The 15,513-nt window shown below is 37.2% G+C and overlaps 1 protein-coding gene across 1 annotated transcript; it reads right to left on the bottom strand.

The window, feature by feature from the left end:
* Nucleotides 1-1,061: 1,061 nt before the first annotated feature.
* On the bottom strand, nucleotides 1,062-5,700 carry LOC122650774. The gene is made up of 6 exons (XM_043844157.1): nucleotides 5,515-5,700; nucleotides 3,885-3,971; nucleotides 2,646-2,837; nucleotides 1,671-1,724; nucleotides 1,396-1,542; nucleotides 1,062-1,124 (listed from the first exon to the last, which is right to left on the bottom strand). The coding sequence occupies exons 1-6, from the start codon at nucleotides 5,698-5,700 to the stop codon at nucleotides 1,062-1,064; spliced, it is 729 nt and encodes a 242-aa protein (XP_043700092.1).
* Nucleotides 5,701-15,513: the final 9,813 nt, after the last annotated feature.

The following is a 15,513-nucleotide window of genomic DNA, read 5'->3' as shown; positions in this document are numbered from 1 at the left end:
ATTCATTATGTGATTGGGAAAGTATTAAAAGGGTCGTACGTAGTGCACAAGGCTCCCGTGTGTAGGCAGGATCTGGGGAGGGTCAATATACGCAGCCATACCCTTGTTTTCATGACTTGAACCTATGACCAAATGTTTAGCAAGTGAACACTTAACCAAAGCGTCAAGCACGACCTTCGTGATTGGAAAAGTATTTTGTCATGAAAATTCAATATAGTGGTGAAGTTTGATGCAATCTATAAAAAAGGATTAGGATGGATGCTTGTTTAAAATTTGGGTTTATCAGCAAACAAGGTAGGCTAAGCCCAATGTCTCAACCTTAACCCTAACTCATGGAGCCCAACTCAAGTTAACTGAACAATAATTAGGGCTGTAAATGGATCGGATTCGACTCGGATAGTGCTATATCCGCATCCGCATCCGCATCCGATTGGCTATCAGACGGATTTGGATAGTGCTCAACGGATACGGACACAGATACGGATCGGATATTTTATCCGTTTACATGTAAATATAGCTTTTCGGATAGCTATATTCTATCCGTATCCGCATTCGTTTAGCTTTCGGACGGATCCGGATAGTGCTAAACGGATACGGAAACGGATTTTGACTATTCATTTACACCCCTAACAACAATAGAGGCCATCGTTGATTAGACAATTAAATTTATTGAAATTATTATTGAAACCTTAGGAATATTGGACATATATTATAGGCAAGTCGATCATCAAGGATAATTAACCAACACAAGTTTTAGCAGAGCCACCAGTGCCACCAAAGTTGAAGCTGTATCGCCAATAATCATCTTTATATGAATTATCAGCAGCTAAATAGCAACGAGACTCAATTGCTTGTATGTAGGCTTTATCGGGATCCCGTAGTGTGTAGTTTGCGTCAAGGTCTATGACTCTTCTGAAGTAACAGGTTGCATTATACCATCCGTTAGCCCAAGTACCGCTTCCCATCTCTGGACTGTGTTGTTGTGAATGTGGGCTGTACACTTCTCCTCCAAAAAATAAATACTCTGCTCCACTTGCTAAATGATTCAATATCGTTGACGGTCAATAACCAATCAATTCCCCTTTTTCACCAAGTATCAAGTACCAAACTTTTATCTTCTCATCCTATGTCATGGAACAACAATACATATAACTTAAATTGATTGTGAGAAGATCATTTTGGAACTTTTTTTAAATAAATGCAAAAATTATATTATATATATATATATATATGGAAAAAATCTTGTTTTCACCAAGGTTGGTTTTCAACAAGATTGTGTTAATTTTTTGTTAGTTGTCTTATGCGCAAAATCTATTTGATGCATGGATAAAAAAAAAAAAATTTTCAAAAAGTTAAAAATCATTTAATGTAGTATCACAAGAAGAAATTTTTTACCTGGTACACTCCTAGTCTCATATTGAATTGCTCTTTATCTACCTTTGATATGGTTATGAAAACAGAGTCGAGCGGTACATTTTTATTAATTTGTACAAAGCTCGTGCAGCGTATATTGAAGCAACCTGTTGTTTGATGATTATCCCTCTAATGAAACATAAGATGAAATGAAGATGCATAATCATTTTTTTTTAACCAATAAATAATCATTTTTATTTTCTTGTTTCAAAGATTAAGGATCTGATAAGAAAAAAGAAAACGTATTAAGAACATACCGTCCAATAAGTAAATAGCCGAGTTTTGCTATCTCCATATAAAGATGGGTTTACCTATAAAAGTCAAAAAATTAAAATCAATTACGTCTAATTCTCTCGTTTGATTTATTTAATTTATTTTCATGTGTGTGCATGTGAATAATTTTGATTATTAATAAAGAAAAATAAAAAAAATACAGTCTTATTAGCCTATCATGTTATCCCATAAGATAACACATAGGTAGACATACCATCCATCCAAACTGAATATAATTCCGCTCATTCGCATGTCCACTTTCAATGGAAATTAGAGCTGCACTATATTCCCCGGCTTGAACTGCTGGATTGTACACATTAATATTGGCTGCAACCCCATGGTACATAGGGCTGTAAACAGATCGGATTCGGCTCGGATAATGCTATATCCGCATCCGCATTCGATTAGCTTTCGGACGGATTCGGATAATGCTACACGGATACGGACACGGATACAGATTGGATATTTTATCCGTTTACATGTAAATATAGCTTTTCGGATAGCTATAGCCTATCCATATCCGCATCTGTTTAGCTTTCGGACGGATTCGAATAGTGCTAAACGAATACGGACACGGATACGGAAACGGATTTCGGCTATTCATTTACACCCCTAATGGTACACCCTCCCTGGAGTGTCTATAGTTTGAAACCCTGCAAACTAAGAGATTTTTTTTTTTTTGCAAAAAAAACAATGTTGCCACTAAAAAACATCGAGATTTATTTTATATCAGTGAACACAACTAATTGTATTTGTTTTACCAAGTACGGAAAATTATCCTCTCAGGTTTTTTGCCCGGTACAGTTTCCTAATGCCTCTAATAAGAGGATGGTAGAGCCCACCCGGGCAGTGTGTTCAGGGATAATGTGGTCATTTCCGACACCTTATGAGAGGAATCGGACGAACTGTACCGGACAGGGAACCTAAGAGGATAAAGATCGATCCCTCTAAGTACGTACCTCATAACTGCTTTGTAGATCCTTTCGACCATAAAATTCAACATATTTTTTGGAGACAGATTTTGCTCTTATTAGGTCTTCTTTTGTTACCCTTCGGATGGGCACTGTTCCTAGAGGGCAGCCTTCCTTCATACCAAATACTGAAGGCTTACTTGCTTTAGTTTTCGTACTTGACCAATAACCTTCTGGTATCTGAACAGAAATTTCATACAAAGATCAAATGTTTGATTTCATATGAGACTATTTTTGAATCCTAAATATTTTCTCTAATTCTATTTTCAAATATTTTTTCATGAGAATACATTTTTTGAACTGAAATTATACATGTGAGTAAGGGACCTAAAAGTTTATCTTTCCACAAAATTTGGGCCATTTTCCATGTGACAATTAATTTGAACAACCTTAATAGGCTTATAATTGTCATAGGACAAAGAAACCCTTGATTTAACTATTTATAGATAGGGTTATGTGATTGTAGCTTACGGTCAGTCTTTATGGAAGCAATAGGCATATATTGTCATTGGGCCCATTGGCCCAATTTGTAAGGTTAGTTGTGCCAGTCTGGGTTAGGGTTGGAAAACCTCCATTCAGAGTTGGACTTGGCTGGATCAAGATTGGGGAATGTATTCTTAACTAGGCTTGGATTGATACCGATCCATCTCAAACCCAGCCAAACGCATTCCTCTTGGACATATCGAGGATTGAGTTTTTTCTCTGCCTCCACCGCGAAGACAAATCCAACCACCCCCTCCCATTAGGACCATTGGACTGCATTAGGGGAATCCGAATCAGCTGCCCACATGGGAACGGGTGGGAACAGATCTGAACTCGTACTGGGGGGGGTACTTTTTACTTTGTCAACAGGGGTGAGAGTGTAATGATGACCAAAAAAATCCAATGACATGGTCACATCACCAATATAGTGGAGGAGATTCTCTCCATTCCATTGGTGAAGGAAAACTTTCGTCCTCTTACAAACCGGTATTTTCTACCCATCAAATAATGGGCCAAATTTCGACCCATGTAGCTCAAGAAACCCCTTTGATTGACCCACGAGCTACATTTGATGATTGGACTTATAAGAGGGCCTGCCATGTAATGGGGTTCTCCCTATGTATTTTCAATTGTTCATCTATTTTGCCCCTCCCTACAACGACTTTGTAACGAGGTCATGCACTTTTTGTAATTTTTAACTCTGGCTAATAATGTCATTAATATGAAAATTAGAGATACTTAAACCTGGATTTTGTGATCTTTGAGTAAAGGATGATCAAAGGCAGGTTGCTTGTAAATATCCACAAAATTGTAGACGTCTCCATATTCATTCTGTAAAAGCATAAAATCAACTTAATTAGGTTAGTTATTATTTAACTATAAAATTTCAAAAGGTTTTTCTTATTGAAGACATTGTTTTGCAGCTAAACTTTGAAAAATTGAAAGTTTGACCAGTTAAAGTAAAACAAAGCAGAGATTCTTGGGGTTGGCTCTCTCAGCTTTAGAGTACAAATTGCACTCTCTGGCAGTAAATTCGAAATACAGAACCTGGGAGTTGGGAGTGTAGTAGATCGGTTTCAATTTTAACCCATGACTAGCTAAAAACATGGATAATCATGGTTTTAGTGCACGGTATCGGAACGGGTATTAGCAACACGCAAAATTGATACGATATCGATATAATATCAATCTGAATTGGCTGTATCGGACAAGAATACCTCTGAATTTTTTTAAAAAACGAGGTATAGTAGTGCCCTTCTCTTGAACTCAAATCGTGGCTATAGTAGTGCCCTTCTCTTTTCTTTGTAGAATTTGATAAATACAGTAAGGGAAACTTCCCTTGGATGGGTCCACACATGCATCCTTACAATTTTTAATTCTTAGAGACAGAAACCTTTTAAGATAGAAACTTAAAAAAAAGGCATTACAAAATGTGGACACAAATTGAAACTACTAATATGGTAACTAAATATATTTTCAATTTCTTCATAATCAGCTTATCTTCAGATTTGACAGCTCCATCCTCTTGAAGATACTCCACTCAATCAAACTGAAACCTTCTAAAATAATCCCTAGACAATCTACCTGATCCCTTTTACGATATTTTCCTCAAAATTAGTAATCCTGCCCCCTGTAATGGGACCTTTATCTGCTTCATTTTCCTAAGTTCCTCTAATAGATGAGGTCTACCCGGCCACCTCTATTAGAGGAACTTGGGGAAATAAAGTGAGCAGAAAATGGAGCAGATAAAAATACCCTAGAATATGCTCTATCGAAACAGCTAAGAACCAGACCACATCAGACCAAGCTGGCTCTTGTAGTTATTCTGGACTGGTTCTTGGGCCTTGTTCCTTCAGCTACACCTGTGCTGAAACCTGTGATCTACGTCATATTTTAGGGTGACCTAAGGTCTATATGTCCACAAATTTTGAGCCCATCTAATTATCTCATGTGGTAGTTGTTGACATCAAAAGTGAACGTGTAGGAAAAATTCCTACCAAACGTGTGGAGTTTAAAGTTTTACAAAATGACCAATATTGTGCCTAGTCTCCTTGATCAACGACATGGATTATTATGTTACACTCAGATCCTCTACTACAGAGCTACCAGGCAGGACCAAGTTGCCCAGACATGGTGAGGCGTGCAATGACCGTCTTACCCCCACTTGGGCAAGGCACTTGGGCTCGGCAGTAGAGGATCCAAATTGTATTATGTTACACGTTATAAAACATTGACTAAACATAAAAATCACTTTGTATTAGTCTCCAATATATTGACTAAAGAACAATAGAAAAGGAATTTAAAAAATTGAGACAGATTAATTAATATCCCACTACCTTTGGGGGGAGGGGTAAAAATTAAAGAAAAACTATACCTTAATTGTTTTGATAGCAGGCTTGTTTATGATTCTGAGTTGCCTTTCAAATTCTAAATCTTCTTCTTCAGATATGCTTCTCCTCCCTTCCACGTTACTCATAATTGTAAAAGCTGCCAGAAAAGTGACTGCTAGCATAGCCGTTCTAACAGCTCCAAAGGCTATGTCAATTGAACTTTTTCTCATTTTCCTTCCTTTGAGTTCATCTGAATGTGTCACTTATAGGGTCAGTTGCATTCGTATGAGATCATTTTAAAGCATAATTTAAATTGGCTCTTTGTAATTGCAATAAAAAGGAAGGTAAAGGAAATGAAATTGATTTAACAAAGAAAAAGATAATTTATGTAAAGAGTAAATTACTCATAAAGGAAATGAAATTGTGACGCAGTAGGAAACGAAGTAGGAAACGAAGGGGTTAGATTTCGTTCTAATGCTGACGAACTTAAATCCACAAGTAGGGAAAATAGAGAACTTTCTTCTATTCAAAATGCAAACCGATTACAAAAGAGCATTATAAGCCTTAATATAGAGAGGTTTGCTTACAAAAGAAGAAAGCAAAATTTAAAATTCAAAATTTGAAATTTCAACGGGTCGTTTCGTCTTTGAAATGAGCGAAAAAGGCCAAGAAACTCATACATCAGCGTCATAGGCGTTGACCCCTGTAGAGCTTGCCGAGATCTTCGATTTTATATGTATATCGATCCATATCGCTTAATATCTTCTATCAATTCAGGTGGACTTCTACTAGTCCAACCGGCTCAAGAACTCCTCCAATATTTCCTCTACATCAAATTGGTTTAACAAAGAGAAAGATAATTTATGTAAAGAGTAAATTACTCATACTTCCCTGTACTATGCCTTAATTATAGTCTATACCCTTGAGTATACAACAATCACACTCTCCTCCCCTAACTATCAATCACCTATCTTGTAATTGTTGAAAATATAGATGAGGTTATTGAAAATAGGCAAAATCCAAGGGAGACCTGAGAAATTTAATCACCTAGAATGGGGACAAGTGTAATTATTATAAACTTAGGGATATAAACTGTAATTAAGGCATAATACAGGAGAGGTCTGAATAATTTACTCTGAGTTTATATCCCATCTCCACTAAGCTAAGACTGACAAAAATTAATCAAAGATGGCATCTGCAGGTTCTTTATGCCCTCCAATTTCTTACCCCGTTCAGTTCTCCAGTGCCTCTAACAAGGGAGTTCAGTGACCATTCTACCTCTATTCGAATCCTTTGCCCAGGTGAGATCCACCCCCCTTCTTAGAGGCATTGGAGAACTTTGACCAGACAGAGACTTGAAGGAGATAATTTTCCCGCATATCCATTAAAATAACAGAGACTCGTATCAAGTAACAACTAACCTGTTCCGATATTCCAGAATATATGATTTTGTACAAGAAACCCCAAAAGTTAATTGTTTTTAGTATATAGAAATGATTACTTCACTGGTTGCAGGCGGGGCCGCAAAGTGCAAAAAGAAGAATATTTTTAAGTCTTTATGGTAGGTAGACAGCAATCCCATCTGTGAGTTAATGGTTACAGCCAACAATGGAAACCAATGATAGAGAATTAAGCTTAATCTTCAATTGCAGCCAATGAAAAGGAAGGACCCATCTGATTTTATTTTTTTTGGTGAGATCTGATTATGTATGGTAACCATTCTGATTTAAAAAATTGATTTTGGGTCAAAATTGATTTTTTCTGTTTCTGAATTTTTGGCATAATTCTGTACCAACAAATGTTATAGGGTAAAAAATTGATTCTACTATACAGAGAAACAGAAACATATATGAAAAAAAAATTTACGAAAATAATTTTTTCTGATGAATTCCAACCAAAAAAGAAGGGGAAAAAAAAACACAACACCCACAGAAACATAATCAAATCTTTAAATCTTCATGAATTTTTTCTTCAATCTATTCTCTGCAACTGTTTCTAACATTCTACAAGTAAGATTTTGGAATATACACTATTATTCATAGGAAATGAATATTTTGAAAACTTCTACGAGAATACAAAAAGGGGTCTCGACTACCGACTGTACTCTTCCTTAGATCTCACCAATAGCAGGTCCCATGTATACTAAATCTGTGATTCAATAGAGAAAGATGGAAAAGGAAAGAATTTAGAGAGAAGCAAAAACCCTAAACCTAAAGTCTTTATCATCGTCCCATTACCCACACTTCATCTATGAAAAATTTTGCTTGGAAATTTTATTTATCTATTAAGGAGAGCAGAACCATAATATTCTCTCTAAGGTTTAAAACCCTAGATCACAAGAAGAAGAAGAAGAAGAAGAAGAAGAAGAAGAGAAATAGTAGTAGAAGTACAAATGAAGAAGAAGAAGAAGAAGAAAGGAAACATTACCTGAGTTGAAGGAAATGTAGATCTGTGATGTAGAAGATGAGTTAAAGGAGATGCAAATGATCCAAGCTTTGATAAATCAGAGCTTTTCCCTTCGTTCGATCAAAGGTAGCAAATAGTAGCAACAGAGGCAGAAACGATGGAGAGAGGAGGGCTGGCGGTGTTCTTCGTTTGAGTGATGGAGAGGGTAAAGCCCACGTTTTAGGTTTGGTTATGTTTTGAGGGAAATTCCAAAAAATGCCCCTCTAACTTAAGTCGTCCAAATTCTACCCGATTTTTCATAGAATCAATTCTTATAATTGAGAAACACCATTTTGGTGTTTCTCAAAAACTTGCCAGAGTTCATTATATCACCCAGTCCGTTTCAAAGAATCATAGAAACGGACCGGACAACCATACATAATCTGATTCTGCCCCCAAAATCAGAAAAAACGCCAGAATCCATTTTTTGAAAGGTTACCATACATATCCTTAGATTCTTAATCTTTTAAATCTTTGAGAGGGCATAGGAAACGGTACACCACCAAGTAGAGATTTTTTTCCCTTAAATTAAATAGAGAAAATGTTCTGGGGGAGGGGGGGGCAAGCCACACCCAAACATAGTTGAGGGTGGCGAAATGACTGCCCCACCCCGAATATGCTAATGCACATTGTCATTGACTTACTATGCACGCATGGCCCCTGCTACACTCCCCCAATGGGGAGCGGTCTCACTAAACTATATTATCTAAAACCATTGTGCGATGATCGATTATTTATACTTGAATTGACACCTTAACTATTTTACCATGGCCCCAAAAAAAATAGAGAAAACCACATATTATGAAGATACAAAAAGAATCATAACAATAGAAGACTAAAATAATGAAGATTCTGTTGGGTTGGGTTTCCCTCCATGTGGAGGATGGCCCAAAGGTTTTTTGGCAAAGCCCATTAGGATTAAAGGCCATATGAAGGGCATTTTTATCCAGTGATTTGGTTAATGAGGTTTTACCTCATTTTTGGTCTCATTGAGGTAGAATAGAGAGGTTGGTCGTGTGAGAAAAGAAGAGAAGAAGAAAGGGGGAGGTGAACAGTTTTTTGGTTTTAGAGGCTTTGCGCAATCAACTTCGAGACCTCGATCGGATGGTCATTCGTGGTTGATTTGAGCTGATTTTTGGACAGAAGATTTGTAAGACAGATCTTCATTTTGAACGATGTGATTGTTGATTTGATTCCTCTAACTCAATCCGATAACTATGTTCTTGTTGCCCCTGTTTTGGTGAGATTTCTTCCTTTTTCTTTCATTCCTCTTTTGGAGTTCATCTTGTTGATGATAGATGCCAAGGATATATTGTTCTTGATGTTTGGAATGGTTGTATGCCTCTAATCTTTATTAGAGAAGACTCTTGTGTATTCCCATTATTTGGAGATAGTGAAATTTTGGTGGACTACGGTCCCGTGGTTTTTACTCCTCTCATTGAGAAGGTTTTCCACGTTAAAAATTGATTTTGTTCATGTGTGTGCTTGTGATGCATTGAGTTGTTGATTTGGGAGCTTGATTATTACCTTCATTGTGTTCAATTTTTATTCCTCCATATTGCTCTATTTGTTTGCTTCCTATTAGGTTCACTCAAGAAGAAAAAAATTGCTTGTGTTTGTTGACCGGGTACACATCGGCTTCCTTATTTTTTTTCCATTAAAGTGGAATCAGAGCTTGGTTGCTATTTGGAGTATTTGTCTTGGATTAAACAATGGAAACAAATACAAGTAGAATGGTTACTTTGAATGGTTCAAACTATCCTGTTTGGAAAGAAAAAATGGAGGATCTTCTTTATGTGAAAGATTATTATCTACCTGTGTTTGCTAATGAAAAACCTAAAAACAAGACTGATGAAGAGTAGAATAAATTTCATCGGCAAGTGTGTGGGTATATTAGACAGTGGGTGGATGATAATGTGGTGAACTATATTAGTGGAGAGACACATGCACGCACTCTATGGACTAAGCTTGAGCATTTGTATGCTCGAAAGACAGAGAACAATAAATTATTTTTGATCAAACAGATGATGGCCCTAAGATACCAAGATGGAACTCCGATAACAGATCACTTGAACTCCTTTCAAGGAATTATTAATCAGTTGTCCTCGATGAGTATCAAGTTTGATGAAGAAATACAGGGGTTATGGCTTCTTGCACCTTATCGGACTCATGGGAGACGTTTAGAACGTCATTGTCAAACTCAGCTCCAGATGGTACAATCCCGATGGATTTGGCTAAGAGTAGTGTCTTGAATGAAGAGATGAGAAGAAAGTCACAGGGTTCCTCTTCACAGTCAGATGCTTTGCTCACCGAGAATAGGGAGAGGAGTAAGAGCCGAAGTCCGAAAGAATAGAGACAAGAGTAGAGGTAAGTCCAACAAGTTTGCAAATGTTGAGTGTTATCATTGTGGCCTAAAGGGACATACCAAGAAGTTTTGTAGGAAGTTAAAGAGAGAAAATAAAAAGAAAAAGAGTAAAGAAAAGAAAAAAGATGATGAAGGCAAAGATGATCGAGTTGCCACCACTTTCGAGGATTTTCTCATTGTTTACGATGGTGATGTTGTTAACCTTGCTTGTCATGAGACAAGTTGGGTGATTGACAGTGGTGCTTCTATTCATGCTATATCTCGAAGAGACTATGTTACATCTTACACGCCTGGTGACTTTGGGGCTGTAAGAATGGGCAATGATGGTTTGGCCAAATTTGTTGGCATTGGAGATGTTTGTTTGAAAACTAATATTGGCACAAGGTTGGTTCTTAAGGATGTGAAGCATGTTCCTGACATTCGTTTGAATTTAATTTCTGCGGGTAGACTTGATGATGAGGATTTTTGCAATACTTTCAATGATGACCAATGGAAGCTCACCAAGGGTTTCATGGTTATGGCAAGAGACAAAAAGTGTTCAACATTGTACTTGTTGCAAGCAAAGCTTTCCAAGGGCATTGTAAATGCAATTGAAAATAAAAGTACAATTGAGTTGTGGCACAAGAGATTTGGTCACATGAGTGAGAAGGGAATGATGTTGTTGTCCAAGAAGAAAATCCTATCTGGAATGAAAAATATAAATTTGAAAAAGTGTGCTCATTGCTTGGCAGGAAAGCAGAACAGAGTCTCCTTCAAATGCTCACCTTCTTCAAGGAAATCAGATGTACTTTATTTAGTGCACTCTAATGTGTGTGGTCCTATGAAGACAAAGACACTTGGTGGTTCTTTTTATTTTGTGACCTTCATTGATGATCATTCTAAGAAGCTATGGGCTTACACCTTGAAGACAAAGGATCAGGTACTAGCTGTATTCAAGCAATTTTAAGCTCTAGTTGAGAAACAAACTGGAAATAAGTTGAAATGCATCCGCATAGATAATGGGGGAGAGTACACATGACCATTTGATGATTATTGCAGAGAACAGGGTATTCGACATTAAAAGACCCCTCCAAAGACTCCTCAGTTGAATGGTCTAGCTGAGAGAATGAATAGGACATTGGTGGAGAGAGTGAGATGTTTACTCTCACATGTAGGGCTGCCAAGATCTTTTTTGGGGTGAGGCATTGAGTATAGTTGTACATTTGTTGAATTTGTCACCATGTGTTCCATTACAATTTGATATGCCAGATAGAGTTTGGACAGGTAAGGATGTTTCTTATGATCATCTGCGTGTCTTTGGATGCAAAGCATTTGTGCACATTCACAAAGATGAGATGTCTAAACTTGATGACAAGACACGACAATATGTGTTTGTGGGGTATGGTCAGGATGAGTTTGGCTACAAGTTCTATGATCCGATTGGAAAGAAAATTATTAGAAGCCGAGATGTTGTATTTATGGAAGATCAGACCATACAAGATATTGATAAGATTGAGAAGGCAGTGCCTCAACGTAGTGATGATTTGATTGACTTGGATCTAGTTCCTCCAACATCGGTGCCAGAACATGTTGAAGAGGAAAATCATAATGATCAGCAAGGTACAGGTGATGATGAGGTTCCCACACAGGTTGAGACAAATGATGATTCTCATGAGCAGTTGTCAGTACCAGAAATTCCACCACCTGTTCCTATCAGAAGGTCTACCAGAGATAGACAACCTTCCACAAGTTATTCTACTAATGAATATATATTATTAATTGATGGGGGAGAACCAGAGTGTTTTGAAGAAGCAATGGAAGATGACCACAAGAATGAGTGGGTTGAAGCCATGCAAGATGAGATGAAATCATTGCATGAGAATCACACCTTTGAGTTGGTGAAGTTGCCTAAGGACAAAAGAGCTTTGAAGAATAGGTGGGTGTACATGTACAAAGTGAAGTAAGAAGAACACTCCTCACGCCCACGATACAAAGCTAGATTGGTTGTCAAGGGATTCTATCAAAGGAAAGGCATTGATTTTGATGAGATATTCTCTCCAGTTGTTAAGATGTCACCTATCCGTGTGGTTCTTGGTCTAGCACCTAGCTTTGACTTAGAGGTTGAGCAGATAGATGTGAAAACTGCTTTCCTTCATGGTGATTTGGAGGAAGAGATTTACATGGAGCAACTAGAAGGTTTCAAGGTCAAAGGGAAAGAGGATTATGTGTGCAGATTGAAGAAAAGTCTTTATAGCTTGAAATAGGCACCAAGACAATGATATAAGAAATTTGAATCAATTATGGGGGAGCAAGGTTACAAGAAAACTACTTCTAACCATTGTGTTTTTGTTCAAAAATTCTTTGATGATAACTTTATTATTCTTTTATTATATGTAGATGACATGTTGATTGTTGGCAAGAATACTTCAAGAATTGACAGTTTAAAGAAACAGTTGAGCAAGTCTTTTGCCATGAAAGACTTGGGGCTAGCAAAACAGATTCTTGGCATAAGATTCAATCGGGACAGGAATGCTAAGAAGTTGTGGTTATCACAAGAGAAGTACATTAAAAAGGTGCTTCAAAGATTCAAGATGGAAAAAGTTAAAGTGGTTAGTTCTCCTCTTGCTACTCACTTTAGATTGAGCACCAAGCAGAGTCTTTCTACTGTTGAAGAAAAGAAAGACATGGAAAGAGTTCCATATGCCTCCGCAGTGGGAAGCTTAATGTATGCCATGATTTGCATAAGGCCAAACATAGCTCACGCAGTTGGCACAGTTAGCCATTTTCTCTCAAATCCCGGAAGGGAGCATTGGAATGCAGTCAAGTGGATTATGAGATATCTTTGTGGCACTTTAAAATTGAGACTTTGTTTTGGAAGTGAGAAACCTTTGTTGGTTGGTTACACAGATGCAGATATGGCTGGGGATGTTGATTTTCGTAAGTCTACTTTATGCTACTTGGTCACTTTCTCAGGTGGTGCTGTAGCTTGGCAATCAAGATTACAGAAATGTGTTGCTCTCTCTACCACCGAAGCAGAGTTTATTGCAGTAACGGAAGCTTGTAAAGAGTTGCTATAAATGAAGAAGTTTGTGCAGGAGCTTGGCTTCAAGCAAGAGCGGTGTGTGTTGTTCTGTGATAGTCAAAGTGCTATTCACCTTGGTAAAAATTCTACTTTTCATTCTAGATCAAAATATATTGATGTAAGATATCATTGAATAAGAGATGCCTTGAATTCTAAGTTGCTAGAGATTGAGAAAATCTATACTGATCACAATGGCTCTAATATGTTGACGAAAGCTTTACCAAGGGAGAAGCTTGAGGTTTGTCGTTTGATCGCCGGTATGACAAATCCTTCCACATAGTCGGGAGGGGGAGATTTGTTGGGTTGGGTTTCCCTCCATGTGGAGGATGGCCCAAAGGTTTTTTGGCAAAGCCCATTAGGATTAAAGGCCATATGAAGGGCATTTTTGTCCAGTGATTTGGTTAATGAGGTTTTACCTCATTTTTGGTCTCATTGAGGCAGAATAGAGTGGTTGGTCGCGTGAGAAAAGAAGAGAAGAAGAAAGGGGGAGGTGAACAATTTTTCTGGTTTTAGAGGCTCTGCCCAGTCAACTTCGAGAGCTCAATTGGATGGTCATTCGTGGTCGATTTGAGCTGATTTTTGGACAGCAGATTCGTAAGACATAGATCTTCATTCTGCATAGTGTAATTGTTGATTTGATTCCTCTAACTCAGTCTGATAACTATGTTCTTGTTGCCCCTATTTTGGTGAGATCTCTTACTTTTTCTTTCATTCCTCTTTTGGAGTTCATCTTGTTGATGATAGATGCCCAGGATATATTGCTCTTGATGTTTGAAATGGTTGTATGCCTCTAATCTTTATTAGAGAAGACTCTTGTGTATTTCCATTATTTGGAAATAGTAAAATTTTGGTGGACTACAGTCCCGTGGTTTTTACTCCTCTCATTGAGGAGGTTTTCCACATTAAAAATTGATTGCGTTTATGTGTGTGCTTGTGATGCATTGAGTTGCTAATTTGGGAGCTTGGTTATTACCTTCATTGTGTTCAATTTTTATTCCTCCATATTGCTCTATTTGTTTGCTTCCTATTAGGTTCACTCAAGAAGAAAAAAATTGCTTGTGTTTGTTGACCGGGTACACATTGGCTTCCATATTTTTTCCCATTAGATTCATTACACCAAGAAAGGAGAAAAAGAAGACAAAAAGATACCTAGGTGATGCAGATGAACTAATTCTCCCTTTTTTTTTTGGTAAAAAATGATCTATAGCACTTCAGTTCATGAATATATAAGGGTCATCTCAGTATGTAGCTCGATCTATTTATAGCTTGATAATAACGATCATAATCAATCATAGGCCTCCTCCACGGGGATATGGTAAACCGGCAATCTTTTATAATTACCTATTATGCCCAGCTCTTTCCATGAAAAACTAAAATCACAATCTTTTTTATTGATTCCCCGCTCCATTTCCAATTAAGGCGAGTCAGATAAGAGGGAATTCTTACCCAAAAAAAAAAACAAAGATAAGAGAGAATTAAATGATTGGGAGACACATCATCTTTTCGAAGACCGGATTAAGTCCTTGTTCAGTACCGTCCAATGGATTTGGTTGTCGGCTTAATTTAGAAAGAGGCAATTATCCCTATCCTAGATTTAGCCTATATTTATTAAAACGGTCCTATCTTAAACTTCTTTTTTGAAACTACCCTGCTTTTAAATTTTTATAACTCTTTCTATCCTTATATTTATAAATACCCATATTGTCCTTCCTTTTCACCTAGTAACCTGCTAGTCTATTCAATCTACCATTCTTCTTCTATTGTTTACTATTTTTGTCATTAAAATAGTAAAAATGAAAGCACCCATCCGTTTCTTCTCTCTCCCATTTTTTTTCAAATTTTCTATTTAATTAAATTTTTATTCAACATTTCATCCTCATCGTTCTTCTTCGAATAGATCATGGTTCTAAGTATCGGTATCGTATCTCCCATATCGAGCAATACGTACCGATTTTGCTAATCATCGATACCATATCGATAGCACGGTATGGACAAGGGATAAAATGGTCAGAAATCTCATTTTTTAAGGAGATTCAAGGGTAATTTTGTCTGATATAGCCGATCCAGGTAGATATCATATCAATTTTGTAGGTTACCGATACCCGTTCCGATACTTAGAACCATGATCTGTTCGAGGAAGAACGATGAGGATGAAATGTTGAATTAAAAAAT

Source organism: Telopea speciosissima, chromosome 2, assembly GCF_018873765.1.
Source record: "Telopea speciosissima isolate NSW1024214 ecotype Mountain lineage chromosome 2, Tspe_v1, whole genome shotgun sequence".
Lineage (NCBI taxonomy): Eukaryota > Viridiplantae > Streptophyta > Magnoliopsida > Proteales > Proteaceae > Telopea > Telopea speciosissima.
This window is presented reverse-complemented; position numbering and strand designations above follow the sequence as displayed.

Coding starts and splice junctions, on each gene's coding strand:
- LOC122650774 (XM_043844157.1), bottom strand. CDS start 5,700: ATGAGAAAAAGTTCAATTGACATAGCCTTTGGAGCTGTTAGAACGGCT. Junction 1,543..1,670: donor GGCTATTTACTTATTGGACG/GTATGTTCTTAA, acceptor ATGTTTCATTAG/AGGGATAATCATCAAACAAC. Junction 1,125..1,395: donor TGAGACTAGGAGTGTACCAG/GTAAAAAATTTC, acceptor TCCATGACATAG/GATGAGAAGATAAAAGTTTG.